The sequence below is a fragment of the Calonectris borealis genome, chromosome 6, assembly GCF_964195595.1.
Source record: "Calonectris borealis chromosome 6, bCalBor7.hap1.2, whole genome shotgun sequence".
NCBI lineage: Eukaryota > Metazoa > Chordata > Aves > Procellariiformes > Procellariidae > Calonectris > Calonectris borealis.
Genome location: NC_134317.1, coordinates 28254341 through 28269615, shown reverse-complemented (window position 1 = coordinate 28269615; position 15275 = coordinate 28254341). Strand labels below are relative to the sequence as shown.

The 15275-nt window shown below is 45.5% G+C and overlaps 1 protein-coding gene across 2 annotated transcripts; it reads right to left on the bottom strand.

Moving 5' to 3' along the window:
- Positions 1-848: 848 nt before the first annotated feature.
- On the bottom strand, positions 849-14785 carry IDH1 (isocitrate dehydrogenase (NADP(+)) 1). Of its 2 annotated transcripts, XM_075153391.1 has the most exons (9): positions 14681-14783; positions 11734-11861; positions 9753-10044; positions 7907-8012; positions 5134-5311; positions 4532-4683; positions 3290-3430; positions 2345-2507; positions 849-1830 (listed from the first exon to the last, which is right to left on the bottom strand). In XM_075153391.1, the coding sequence occupies exons 2-9, from the start codon at positions 11853-11855 to the stop codon at positions 1737-1739; spliced, it is 1248 nt and encodes a 415-aa protein (XP_075009492.1). In that variant the 5' UTR covers positions 11856-11861; positions 14681-14783; the 3' UTR covers positions 849-1736. The 2 variants fall into 2 exon arrangements, with proteins under 2 accessions (XP_075009492.1, XP_075009493.1); XM_075153392.1 differs by lacking the exon at positions 849-1830 and having other exon boundaries at positions 2430-2507; positions 3240-3430; positions 14681-14785.
- Positions 14786-15275: the final 490 nt, after the last annotated feature.

Sequence of the window (15275 nt, the reverse complement as noted above, 5' to 3'; positions counted from 1 at the left end):
GCTACTACATTGCTTAACTTAAGCTATACTGTTAAGTCATTAAAAGAAACAAACAAAAAGTGTAAGATTTAAAAATGCCCCTTTTTTCCTGAAAGGTACTAAGCTTTCTCTGGTACTCTCTAACTCCGGAAGGCCGGTAGGAGCTTGTAAGTAACAGAGAATTTGTTAGAAGTGCTGTTGTAGTATGACCTGCCTGACCGTGGCACAGTAATTTGAACTACTGGTGTCAGAAGCCAGGCAGGAACATAGATCTCCAGATGTTCCTGATGATTGTTTCCATTGCTTCTATGGGTCAGCAAAGGGACTTTCTCCAGCTGCACTTACATGCTTGTGTTAATAACAAAATAGCAGAATACTGTGTTCGTTCATATTGAAGGCACAGTGACAGCTACTAGCAGTTGTAAAGCTGTGTTTCAAACACATGCTCATCCCAAAACAAATGTTAATACTAGCTGATCTAGTCTAACGTTGTATTTCTATCCTAACCAACACTTATAGCTAGTCAGCTGCAGGGTGAGAGTTGTCTCATGTATAACCAGTTTCTGATCTTTGTTGAGTGGTGATACATCAGTTTGAGTTTGTACTAGTCCCAAAATAAAATTTCAGTGGAAGTGGTATCTTTAAATTCTTGTGCACTACCTGATGCTTACCACCACACTACAGATCACATCTTCCCATGGGCCAGAACAAATTAAAACTCTAAGAAGGGAGAGATTATTTTGTGTTTACATCACATTCCAACAGTCTCTCCTAGCATGTACTGGACTGTGCTGAAAGGTACTGGAGTCTCTCTTTGAGGCAGAATTTCCCCATATCTGCTAATCACACAAAGGAAGGAGAGAGACAAAGAATGTTACTTGGCTTTTATTGTAGTCTGAACGGAAATATTTAAAAAAAAAAAAACCCAAACACAAAACCATGGATGGAATAGTTTTTCACCGTCATAATATGACTTGCTGTATCACAACAGGAAGGGCAAGTAATAGCCCAGACAACTGGAGATAAGTTTTGCACCTTTATGAATTGTGGGTGTGGGAAGAGGTAACAGTTCCTATGCTTCACATCCAGTCAGGAGTATAACTAAATGCATGGCCTGCATTTAGACACTGCAGCATGGCTTTAATAGGCTCTTAGCCTATAGGGCTTGTTTCCAGCATTTACTAAGTGCTTCTTCTCAAATGCTACAGTCCTGACTGTAGCAATGGGACCAAATCCCGTAGTATCGGGATACTATGCTCTGATTGACACTAAAAGATAAATTAAGTAAGAGAGGGGCTGCAGTAGAGCTGGCATAGCCCTGCAAGCTCACTTATACTCAGTGGACAGTACTGGAGAGATAAGGACGGTTCCAATTTCTAAGGTCTGTTGGACAGTAAGTCACCACTGGTTTGACCAGAGCTGTGACACAGACTGGCTTTCAGTCTGAGAGAAAGAGAGAAAAGAAACATAGATCATTCATAGTCATGGAGAGAAACGTCAGGTCTGCTGTGAATTACATTAGGAATCCAGACCCACATTGAGCTTGAATACTATCACATTCAGCTGCTTAGTAAAAGTAAGGCCTAGCCCAGCAGCTCAAGGGGTTTAAGAAAACATGGTCTTTTAAACATTTTAAAAAGTGTACATGTTCATTTTTGTATTTGAAATGTTACACAACAGAGTGTGATATAGTGCCACTTACACACTGGTGTAAGTGGGAGATGCTTTGTTAGTGAAGCTTGAGTAGAACCTGTGCCTTAAAGTTTGGGCAGAGAGGCCAGCTTCCCCTTCAAGTTTTCAGCAAGCTTGTCCATGAACTCAAAGGTGTTCAGGTAGTCAGAGCGTGTGACACTGAGGGGGGGAAACAAAACAAGACAGACATTAGTTGTAAAGCCACTCAAATGCTCAAAGCAGGGGAAGACTGTTCAAAGAACTCTAGGTCTTGCCTCTAAAACCAAGAGAGTTAGCTCCTACTCATCATGCTGATGTTTTTTGCCAAAAGGCTCCAGAGAAGAGGGAGCCAGGTGGTATTTTGCAGTAAAGTAGGTCTCCATCCTAATAAATGGGACAGGGCAGGATCTGGCCAATGTAGCCAGCCCATCATAAGAGAAATTTTTGCAGTTCTTTTGCCTTTTTCCCCATGCATTTGGTACAATAGCAGGGACAGAGCAATCTAGACTAAGCTACTTGGGGCAGGGAGTGTCTCATGTTCTGTTTGTACAGCACTGGGTTCAGATGAGCCCTGTTCTGTGACCAGACTCCAGCAATTCTTCACCATATGAAAATAACTTTCCAGCAAATGCTGTTCAGAAACACCAAGTAAAACAGCCTCCTCCAAGCACAGCTGATTACTTCATACACTTACTTAGGCAGGCCTTTGATACAGGCAGCAAGGTCCTTTGTCATGAAGCCAGATTCGATGGTCTCAATGCAGACTTCTTCCAGGGCAACTGCAAAGTTTTTGAGGCTAGTGTTGTTGTCCAGCTTAGCTCTGTGAGCTAGTCCTCTTGTCCATGCAAAGATGGAGGCTGAGAAAGAACACTAGATTATTCTGTCCTTCTAGAACTCCCTGGACATTGTTCTAAACTTTCATGTGGAACAGTAATTATTTTTTAATATTAATAAAACTGAAAACAGACAGAAGAAAGATAGAAAATCTGGTACAGGAAAGAGAACATTTCATCTTTGCATTTTGCGCAGCTCTGAAGAAAAGCAAACCCCAGAAACTACTCACTGCCTCCAGCAATCTCTTTGTGAGTGCCATTTTATCTTATTTTGTTCCTGCCCAAGTTGGAAAGAATGACTGGTGGTAGGACTCTGTGGTTACACAGACAGTTGTCCTTATGATAGAAGGGTACAGTCTTCTTCCTGGTATTACATTACGCTCTGGTCCCTGTGCAATTGTAGAAGATTCTTTCCCTCACGTCCCATTCTAGGTGCACCTTACACTTTAAGTATGTACATGGTTTGGAGGATGGCTGGGTTTTTTGGAGCATCAGGAAGGGGAGTAAAATAAAAAACAACCAACCTAAACCTTAAGGCCGTTGTGGCTATAAACCCATCGCGTTTGCTGAAGAGTGAGAGCATGTCTCAACAGCTAGGTTAGGTCTAGCTTATTGCTCACACTCGCTCCATTCCAGCCTGTTTTTGCTCCAGGCTCCAGCTGTCTCCATGGAAGAACAATGCATTATGAACTACCAGTTACACCAAACAGGGGTGCAATTCTCTGCAGAAAGGATACAGATGTTCTTACTCCAAACCTGTTTTTTCATGTGTAGAGATCACTGAAGGGCAGTGAAAAGCAGCTCACCAATGGGGTTAGTGGAGGTTTCTTGGCCTTTCTGGTGCATGCGGTAGTGACGAGTAACTGTGCCATGAGCAGCTTCTGCTTCAACAGTCTTGCCATCAGGGCAGATCAGTACACTGGTCATCATCCCCAGAGAGCCATAGCCTACAGAATACACAGTTAAACAAGTTAATTGTCTCCTCTGGACAGCCCCATTAAATTCCCCTTAATCCACCCATCCTACAATCCGTCTACATCCTCCCAGCCTCGATGTGAGTATTCCTGAACAGCAGTGCTGTTGCTGCTGCAACCAACTGGCTAGTCCTGACACGTTAAAATAACAGCTCGTCTGAACAGAAAGTGCTGCTGAACCATGAAATATAGATATGCAGGCATTCTGCACCATTTCAAGAAAACCAGTATTCTCACCTGACTTGCTGGACAGATTTTTACTGAAAAGGTGCAGTATGAGAACAAAGAATCCTAAATAAGCAGTGTTGGGCTGCCAATCACTATCTTCCCCACAGGGTGACAGGAAACAAACCTACTTCACATCAAAAGCATCTGCTCTAGTGAAAGGAACCATGAGCTGGCAAAACTGGACATTCACATCACTTCTAACCCTGTAGGTTTCAGAGATCTGTGTCTTTGAAAGCTTCTTTGTTCAGTAGTCCAACACACATCCTTGTTCTGTGGGAGGCATTTTACTGGCGTTACTTTAGAAAGAGCGTATTACATAAAGCCACACATCTTGCCCTGTGGGTTTCTGCATCCGTATTTGTTTTGGCACCAGACAGCTTGGTTATATAGGATTTTGATCAAGCACTACAAGCCTGTAAATTTAAACATATCAATCTCTCTCTTTAGACCTGACAGGTAGCTTTAGGTCCTGAAGGTTTTCTTACTTACCTGCAGAGCACCTGCCAGTATGCTCACCACCAGTCAGCTTAATTCAAGCTGTCAGTAACAGAATCCCAGCTGTCTGGATACCTTCCATTAGAATGGAAAGCCTATTAGTTATTATGTTGGTAGGAACTGCCATCTGGTAAAGAGGTACAACTACACAGTTTGCATTCAATGGATTTTCTTGTAAAAGTGAAATTAGAAATTCTTTGCCTGCCGGATATCTCCATGACTGGCCACAGGTTTGAAATGTAAGTTCTGAGACCCGACACCACCTCCCGGGCCATTACGTACGATATAACACAAGGTCACAAGAGACTGCTACTGGGCCTACTTCAGTGTAGCACAGGAAACATCTCATACCTTGTGCAACAGAGTCAGACTGCACATCCCCATCGTAGTTCTTGCAGGCCCAGACAAAGCCTCCTTCAGATTTCAGGGCCTGAGCAACCATGTCATCAATGAGCCTATGCTCATACCAGATCTTTTTGGCTTCAAACTGGGACTTGTATTCTCTGGAAAACAAAAAACAGATCACGTTGATATATAGATAAAAACAGGGATTGCACAATTTGTGCAAGTAATTGTGCACAGTGAGGTGCATAGAGAAAAGAGTAAAAAAAAAAAAACTTAAAAGAAATTTGCATCCCCTCTACTCTTTTGTTTCCTTGCTTGCTTTGCTAGGCCACTGCAAGTCTGCTTCAGAATCACAGCGGAGCCCACAGAGAATTTGTGACTCTCTTAGGAGAGATGAACACCAGAGCCCGTTTAGCAGAGCTTTAAACACCAAGCACTGTGTCCTGCAGGACAAGGGAGACTGCGACACAGAAGGCGCACAGCCCCTGCAAAGTGCTGCTGAGTGTCTGAAAATGCTGAATTTACTGTAGCAGCTCACAAGGCTGGAGAGGATGTTCCTGCTGCAGACTTATGTACTGCAGTAGGAAGTACACAACTATCCTAGTTACCTGTCATAGATCTCTTGGAAGATGTCTTTAAAGCGACCATCGTATCTCTTCAGGATGGTGTTCTTGGTGCTCATGTAGAGGGGCCAGCCTTTAGACAGTGCCATTTGGAAGGAACTGTGGGCAAAATCCTTGATAGACTGGTCAAGATTGTACATTCCCATGGCTACACCACCACAGCCTGTTAGTGGAGGAAGAACAGATGGGAATCAACTAGATTTAGTTTTGGTTAAGGATTTGACAGTCTCCTCATAGCATGCTCTGGCAGGCAGGCTGGTGTTATCTCCAGGTGTCTTGATATAGTTCTCAGTTTAAGGCTGGTTCTTTCAGGAGAAGATTCACTTTGTACTATCAGCTCAAAGCTCCAGTAGTCCTGTGATGCATGGGTAGGAAGGTGATTTTGTTTTACAGCTAGGTACATCTTAATACCGTGATCTAATGCCCCTAAGAAGTTTCTTCCTAATCCAGCCTAAGCAACAAAACTGTGACAGGAGTGAGCGTGCTTGAACTCCTACTAGCCAGATAATAGAGTATTTTTCTATCAAAGCAGCAGGCAGTTTGGAGCAGGGGTCTCAGTCAAAGGCAGAAACGGGTTGCTCCCATCTTAAGTGCCTTGTACCTTCAGGCTTTGACTGCACTGCAGAACTAACTCCAGCAGTCAGAGGCTGTTTTGCCTAACTCAGGTAAACAAGTCCCCACATGCATCTCTGCATCTTTTCAGTGCACGTTTGGCCTACCCTGCAGCTTTGTTTCACCTGCTCAGGCTCACTTCCAGCAAGTTGTGGGAAGAACTTGCCAGTCATCTGGGTGCAAGGGAAAGTCCTGAGAAGGCTCTGAGGAACTTTCAACACTCACATGACTTAGATTGTGTAATGCAGACATATTAGCAGCCTGAATGAAGTGCCTTAAACTTACAGCCCAGCTCAACTGGGGGAAAGCAGCATTCAGATTGTGGGAGATGCTGACTGTGGGTAAAAGCAGGGTCTAGGGCTCCATGAAAAAACTGTGTCATCTTCAGAAAACAGCTCTTTGTGTTTTTAGTGAAAAGTAGATACCATGTACTTAATTTTAAGCACCTCACTACCACCACCTCTCTAGTTTATTGTACAGTGCCTTTATCAGGGATCTTTGCTCTGGAAACAGCCCAGATTTTTTTTATTTTTGAAAATACCCGTTCCTAATATCCATTTGTCCTTACCTCCAGATGGTTGTTACTATATGGACATGCATGCAGAATGAAGAGGGGAAGCCAGAGGAGGTTCATCTGCTTGCCAAGATAGCAAGGTCATTTAAAGTTGATATTGGCAGGGAATGAAATTCCTGTTGCTACGAGCGAAAATACACATTGTCCCCCTGCCTCCCTTAGTGAGTCAAGGACAGAATAGGGTCTAATCAGCTACAGAGACTGTGTCCTCTGGAGCCATGATTTCATAGTTGACGGATGACAGCTATTAAGTTTTATTCAAATACTTATTTGCATATAGGTAAAAAAAGCCCTTGTTGCAATCATACAATCCTGCTGCCTACTAAAGTCTCTTGATTTGGTGTCAAGGTTGAACATATTAGTATAGCGATAGGACAAGCTTCCCTTATGCATTGTGGAGATATGCTGGCACAACAGTTATCTGTGGGGAGGGGAGTTCCCCCAGAGCAACAGCAGTAATCTGCCATCTTTGGACTTCCTTGCTTTCTGCTCGCTGATGCAACGCAGAGCAGTGAATCAGACTGGCAGCTGGAACTGCCAGATGTCTCCAATACAGGCTCACCAGTCACCTATCAAATGAAAACAGATTAGGACTGGCAGTGAAGCAGGTGAACTCCAGATGAAAGGCTGTGCAACAAGAGATAGTAGAGATTTAGGCTCCTGTGAGCAAGAATGCCAGAGAAATCAAGTATTACAGAAGAGGGTCATATGGCAGTCTTGGTACCTGTTTGCCAAGCCAACAGCATACAAACCAGGATTCTGTTGTTTACATGGATGTATTAGGTCTTTGTTGCTAGAAACAAAACATTGCACAGTCACATACATAGGTCACCATAAAGCTTCAAATCCTGGACCCTTTGATCACTGACAGGCAAGAGAGATGACTTGTGTGATGTTTTCCTGAATCCTGCCCCTAGAGAAATATCCTTGGTTCTAGCAATGTGTGTGTAATTGTTTTCACGCAACAAAGCCCAGAAGTCAGGACTCCTGCTCCTGAGCCTAGCAATGTCTACAACCAGCACAGCAATATTGCTAGGAGGGACACCAATACCTTTGGGACTGCATCTGTTAAAACGGTTAGAGCCTACAGAGTCAGGAGCATCCTTGTCAAATCTCCTTTCCAACTTGCAGAATAAGTGTTGGTTCTCATTTCTATCGAAAAAAAAAGACCGCTTAATGAAGAGGGGTACAAACTGCAAAGGTGTATAGAGCCCAGTAAGACAAACAAAACCCAGAATTGTTCTCAAATATATCTCCCCTTAGGTGAAGCCATGTTTAGACAGCAAGTTTCCCTCTGATCAGAGGGAAAAACATGCATGCCACTACCACAGTCATCATACAAGGAGCATGACAGGTGGCCAGTCTAGTATGATTGTGTTCGATATGCCTCTTTGATCCCAGGAAGATTTCAAGTAACTTTCAGTACTTCCCAGATAAATGAAGAAGGCCCAGACCTTCTCCCCGACTGTACCTTAAAGTCATATTTTACCATCAAACAGATCTGACTGATACTTCAAAGTTGAATTAAACCAAAAATATCAGTTTTAATCACAACTTAGAGATAATACCTACTTTCGAAGTTATGAACCAGATATGTCACTGGTTTGCCTCCATCTTTTGGAGTGTAGGTCATCTCTACTTTTCCAGGCCCAGGTACCACAAAATCAGTTGCTCTGTACTGTTAAAAAAAAAAAAGCCATGATGATTTTATCTATCACGAGGACAGAACCATAAAAGACAACCCACATTTGGGAGGGCAGGGTGCAGAAAAGCATGAACAGTTGTACCAAAAACCCCATTGAACAGGTTCTGTTTACTCTGATGTGTCATCAGATTATTTCACTAGAGATTAGAAAGACAAGTAGTCTTGTCTGTTTCAGAAGATATCTTCCTCTTTAAGGGAAAAAGCTTACAGATTCTTGGGCCCCATCAATTGGCTGAGTATGTATTTTTGCAGTTTTAAAGTGCAAAGTATCCAGCATTGTGTGGTCTGTGAGTAGAAAGGCTCCTCTCCCTGCCTCAAAAAGCCATTCATATCACAGCTTCTGATCTCATGAATAAGGGGCAAATCATACAGCACCTTAATAAAAGCCATTATTTCTATCCATCATATGACATTTGAAAGGTCAATCTGTAGTAAGAGTTCTTTGAATTCTGTAAATGGGTACGCTTTTTGCTCCTCTGAGCTACACAGACTCAAAAGAAGAGCCAACATGTACTTCAAGTTTTTAAATGGTGTCTCATCTTCCCAACTGTTCTGATCAGTACTATTTAAGGTTTCATTTCATTGAAATTCGTCATCCTTTTTCATGTAGTTTCCCTCCTATTGAGGAAACCACTTCCCTAAGCTGTTCTGAAGTTACAGAATTGTCTTGCTCATATGCCCTTTACATGTTCTTATATTATTTCTTTCACTTTAATCTCATACTTTGGCAGGGTTTCAATCCTCCCCCTTAATCCATTGTTTCCTATTATTATTTTGACCTTATTCAGTACTATTAAGGATGTTGAACCCCGTTCTTTTCTAGTGTCAGGGCTCTGCAATTATTTTCCTCTTGGAAATTTATTACTTTTCCTTCCCACTCCAGCTGATCTTATGACTTTCCCTCAGTTTGTGGGTTTACCCATCTATTTAAGCACTTAGCTCTTCTAGAAGACTTTTCTTTTGTCATTTTTGGCTGCTTTACAGCGTGTCATTACCCATGGAGAACAGTATGGTTGATTCTTGTCTTGTCCTCTGGGCTACCCAAAGGCCGCTATACCAACTGCCATGCTAGGGTTTCCATGGCCTTATAGTACCTCTGCCAGGAGAGCTCTGACAAAGGATGTTTCCCTACCTTGGTACCACAGCCTCGTGTACCCAGTATGAATACCAACTTTGCAGGAGTGCTGTGCAAGTAACTTCAAGAAGCAGATCACAGTTTAAAAAAAAAAAGAAAACAAAACCACACCCATGCACAGAAGGTAACTTTGCCCACTTCTAAAAATCACTCACTCGGATTCATTTTTGCTGTGAGCAACATTTGCCACCAAAAAGTCCTTCTGAGAAGTAAGAAGATGGGCAGTGTAAAGGATATTTTCCATAGGCATTGCTATGTAGGGAGGAGGGTTCTGCAGAGATGAAGAAAAATAACTTAGGAGTTATACCCTGTGTTTAGGTACAGACCTATCTAATCCAAGCACAGGCCCCTGAATGCTGTTTATACAGCTACACTGTCTAAGGAAGACACAGACATGAACCAGGCTCTCCGACACTTTGCCAGGTGCCGTACAAACAAAGTGCCAGCAGGTACCCACTCCCAGGTGGAGTGCAAGGGATGAAGCAGCAGCACAGGGTTGTCTAAGTCTTCGTAGCTCTATACCAGTCAGGACTAAGCCTGTTCAGATAAAAAGAGGGGTAAGCACTGGAGTGACTCACTTGATCCCCATAAGCGTGACGGCCAATGACAATGGGTTTCACCCATCCGGACACCAGCCGGGGAATGTTCTTGCAGATAATAGCCTCCCTGAAGACAGTGCCACCTAGAATGTTTCTAATTGTCCCATTGGGAGACTTCCACATCTGCTTCAACTTGAACTCCTCCACTCTTTTCTCATCAGGAGTGATGGTTGCACACTTTATGCCAACGTTGTATTTCTTTATGGCTTCAGCAGCTTCCACAGTTACTTTATCATTTGTAGCATCACGATGCTCAATGCCCAAGTCATAGCTGTAACAAACCCACAAAGATGGTCAGAACTGCCCAGGACATTTGTTTGTGTCCAACAGGAAAGAAACCAGACGCCGTGGGTGCTTACAGGCACCCATATGTGTCTGTAAGTGTAGTTCCAGCACTCTGCCATAACTGAAGTTATCCCACTTCCAGTGCAAATGCTGCTGGCCTGGAAGAAGACATAGGCTCTAATATTGATACTTCTGCTGCTGGTAGGGGGTTGGAGAAAGGACAACTTCAGTTTATGGCTGAGGCTCTCTGCCAGCATGGGACATAGCCAGTATCTCCTCTGCCTTCCCTTCTGAGCTTCCTGCAATGGAAGCTTTCAGTCTGGGCTTCTAATGGTATGGAGCAGCACAATCCCCAGATAAATATGGGCCTTTATTTCAAACCTCATGCTGAGGGTTCTGGCTTCCTTCATGTACTGAGCATATGAAGCTACACTAAGCTTAAAACTGTTTTGACAATGGACCCACAATACTGCTGGGGCAGCAAAACTGCCAATATTTCCCTCCAACAGTCAGAGGAAGCACGTTTCCCACACTCACTGTTTTAATAGCTTTTGGAGAACAACCCAGCATCCCCAGCGTGGGACCGCCCTGAAGCATAGCCAGTTGTACATGAATCTAGCCATTGTGCTGCCTCAGCCAGGGGTCCGTCTCCCTCCTCCCATGCCTCTTTGAAAAGGGATGTTCTCCAGACTGTGCATGCATTATGCTGCTAGGTTTCCGTTTGCGTGGTTCTCAACACCACCAAGCAGAAAGCCTGATGTAGGTGGCAAATGACTCCAGGAGCAGGGGAAGAGGTCAGACTTACGGGTTTAATAATGGCAGATACCATTGAAGGCCTCTGTCCACATGGCTAGGAGCAATGCAGCTGGATACTTCTCTAATAATTATAGCTCAGTGGCTAGAAAGGGAAGAGATTATTTGTTCTGCTTGACCAGGTGCTGTAGATAGCATGTCCCTTTTGCCATACCAGCTGCTAGTATTTGTTTTTTTCCAGAAGGGAAGGTAGGAGCACAGCCTAGGCTCGGGGAATAATTGCAACGGTTAGCTCATATTGTTAGCAGCAGAGCTCAAGCTTACAGACATCAGGGCAGAGTCTGTGCCCTACAACCACCCTTTTGCCCTCTGGGCACATCTTCAAACAGAGATGGCAAGAAGCCATAAACCTACTCAAGAGTCCACTGATGCTAGGCTTCAAGTCAGGGAGTGGCTGAAACACCCCCATGTTTCTAATTGTTTAGGCTGCAGGAAGCCATGCAAACTGCCCAGGTGCCGGAAAGCCAAGGCATGGGAGAGAAAGATGTAGATCATGTCTATGAGAGACCTTCTTAGGTCTTCTTAGAGACCTTCTTAACTTCTTAGGGTCAGTTAGAGCTAACTTACAATTAAGCATTCACTGTTTACTGCTGTGAGGAACCCCAGAGGGCCTGCCAGACTTTGACAAAATACCTTCACCATAAGTCTATGCTTTCCAGAGTACTTAGTGAGGTTGGCTCTTAGGTAAGTTAGCCAGGGGAGTCTGCTGGGAACTTTACCAGTATAAAAAGGGCTAGTTAGCCTCTCTGCACTAGTGCAGGAGGAGGTATAAGGCTCTCAGTGCCAAGTGAAACATGATCAATGCCTAATGACACATGCAAATTGCAGTACGAAGTGGCTGTGTGTCATAAAGAGCCATTACCTGTGCAAATCCAGATCTACGTAAGGAAAAATCAGCTTTTCTTTAATCAGTTCCCAGATGACTCGTGTCATTTCATCTCCTTGCATCTCCACAACAGAGCCTCCATGGATTTTTTTAGACATCTTGAGCTGCAATAGACATAAAAAAAACCAACCTAAGTTAAAAACGGCCAACATGCATCACCAATACATGTATCCTGCATTTTCACAACACAACTATAAGAGAGGTACTAACATAGCATACAGGATCTCTCCTAAAACAACCACAGTTTATCCCTAGTTACATGCTAACTGGTATTCTTCTTAAAGCCCCAGCTCCTAGGGAGATCTATCCGAGGATAAAAATAAAGGTTAATATCTGAGATTTAAGGGCATCTGTTCTAAGGGCATGATTTTTAATTATGGTTGTACAGAAGAATTTGAAAGCATGACCAAACTCTTCCCCCAAATTCCACAGAAATAGATGAGCGCTGTTTATTATTAGACTTCATAAGTTCTAGTCCAGTGGCCTGTTTCTCTCCCTTTTTCTGAAAAACAGGGGTTAGACATTATTTTAATGACAGCTCATATTGCTGGCACTGTTAAGATTAATACATTGTCAGCTTCTTTATTAGCTTCCTTCCCCAGGAAGGAAGGAAACAGGTACAGAAATCCAAGGGCCACATCAAGAGTACCTTCTCATGGCAAGCTTTATTTCTGCTGTTAAAATAAATACTGGACATATTTGTTTTCTGTATGGAACAGAGGTTTCCCAAGATATTTGTTCACAAAGCCTCAAAAAATAAACCTGAACTCTGCCCTTCTATTTGCACTTTGTTCCTTGACAAAACCCAACCCCACAAGCCACTGAACTGCTCTAACACAGTGCCCTGCTTTCCAACGGCCACAGTTTCTCACTTCTCAGCTCTGATTATGCAAGAGCTATGACTTGGCAAGTTCCTCCCCCCAAGACAGCCCCGTTCTTGTACACAGCTGTTAGGATACTACAGTGAGATACCAAGTCCTTGTGCCTGAGGTTGCAGTCTCATAGATACCGAGGTCCATGAATGGTTTCATCCAGAATGAGGGGTCCTACTGTACACAGAGTCTATTCATCTAGATGAAGTTATTCAGAAGTTTGAGGTTTGCAATGCAAGGGCCCCAGATTACAAGCACATGGGGAGGCTGCTCCCTGGTTCAATTTTTTTTTTTTTAATTAAACTAACTTTTGCTGTATTTTCAAAATCCAATCCATTAAACATTTTTAGTCTGGGAAGAGAATAAACTTTCTAACCTATGTTCTAGCTACTGCACCAAGCTTTTCCAAACTTTTTAAAGAACAAAAAATAAAAAAAAAAGTTAAATGAGGTTGTGAGTTACTGAGACTCTATTTACTACAAGCACATAAACCTGAAAAATTAACTAGTCTGAGGCACTCCTATCCCAAAGAAAGATAATATTTTGGCTTATATTAGGCCTCTCTAGTCCTCATGGAAAACTTTAACTTCACATGACCACACTCTGAACTCAGTTTATTTATGCAAGTATTTTGGGCCCAATTTTCAATTGTGACTATCTAAATAAGGACTATATCACACTCCCATGGCCTAGGCACAGGATTACTACTCAAGAAACTCAGTTTTGCTTTTGGCACTTACACAGTCTGAGAAACTTTGCAATTCATTTAAGCCAAGACATACACAGACACCCACCCATCATCACTTGTTTTGTGGTTACTTAAATAAGACAAATCAGACTGTCAGTCATATTAATAGGTTTTGCAAAGCTGGCTTCAGACCTATATGGTGCTGCTGTCACAAGGGGAACACAAAGGTACATGAGACACACCTCCACTGAGCTACCTCTCCACTGATATGTGGAAACAGCAGCTTCTTAAACAACTCTGACAGCATCCTACATATTTATCTGATCATGGCCCCAGTACTCTTCCCCTCCTCAAGCACTGATGTCCCCAGTTTCTCTATGTACAGGGGCAGTACTGCAGCAGCATCCCTCTTCTGCGCTCCAGAGTCAACATGCCACGAGGTTCCTCTAGAGAGCACACATTCCGTAGAGTCAACTCTTTCTGTCACTCTTCCCCTTTGATTTTATACTCTCCAGAATTGCCAAACGTCAGCAAGGTCTTTCTCCTACAGCAACCCTTCTCTAAATACACTTAATCTAGGCATTCAGCCAAGGCAGCTTAGAAGAAACTTTCTGAATTTCCAAATACTCCTTGGTCCTCAGGAAGGACTCAGGGTCTACAGTCAATAATTAGCTATTGCAACAACTCCTTAATTCAGGTTTACAGAACATCTCTTCAGATCAGGCATGCTCCTAGGGAGAGCAGTGCAGATCGTTGTCACTAACCGAGATCTTGCCTGCACTTGTTTTTCGGCTGCATTGCCCTCCATGCACGCACGCAGCCCGCCCCTGACAACGCGATGCAGGCTAGCTCTTCTGGCAGAGCCAGGATTTGCGGACCAGGCCGCGGGCTGCAGCCGGCAGCACACAAGCCAGGCGCTGGCACCACCTGAGCAAGGCGCTGTCGGGCCTAGCCAGCACGGCAGTGACCGGGGGCGCTGCCCCCAGCCCAGGAGGGCTGCTCCGGGATACGCGAGGGGCCCTAAGCGCAACCGGCAGCAAGTGACACTACCGACTACCGAGAGACATCTGGATTGCGAGGGGAGAAAGCCCAGCCCCGGGCCGGGGAGACTGAGTCCGGGGTAAAAGCACCCCCTCAACACCCGAGGCGTCTTCAGCGATACCGGCGACGGGAGGGGCTGCCGGGCAGACAGCCTGCCGCGGAGCTCCCGCCCCGAACCGCCAGAAAAAAGCCCTTAAAACACAAAACCACCCTCTCGGGGCCCCTCTGCAGGGCGGGGGACGCCGCGCCCAGGAGGGAAGGACACAGGGTGCGGCCCCATCCCGCCCCAACCGCGGGGCCCTGAGGCGCCGAGCCCCGTTACCTGCAGCCGCTGCCGGTCCGGCTCTCACGGCGATGCGGGGCCCGGCTGTGCGCGGGGCCTTTTATGGGGCCGCGCCCCGCCACCGCCCGGCCCCGCCGCCGCGGCGCCCCCTGCCGGCCCCGCCCGCCCCGCACGGCACGGCCCCTCCTCCCGACGGCGAGGCGGGGGCGGGGGGAGCGGCCGCTCGGCCCCGGCCCGCAGGCGCGCCTGCGCCGTGGCTTGCCGGCCGGCCCGTGGCGGTGCCCGCCCCGCCGGGTCTGCGCGGGTTTTGCGCGCCGATGCCTCCTTGTGCCAGGCAGCCCGCAGCGCGGTGGCCTGGCCGCCGAGCCGGGCCTTTTCCGCGCTCTCCCGAGACAGCCGCAGTAAGCGGCCTGCGTCGCCACAGGGAAGCTGATGTCGCTGGCGGGCACGAAGGCCTAGGCACTGAGGGGGGTCGAGTGTGCCCGGGCTGGCTGGAGCGAGCCCCAGCGAGAGTGCAGGCGGCTACCCTGCCCGCAGCGCTGTGCTGGCCTGCCCGAGGCCGCGGGGTCCCGGCGGAACGGCGCCAGGGCCCAGCCCAAGGGGTACGCGTACACAGGGGCGGGCACGGACACGT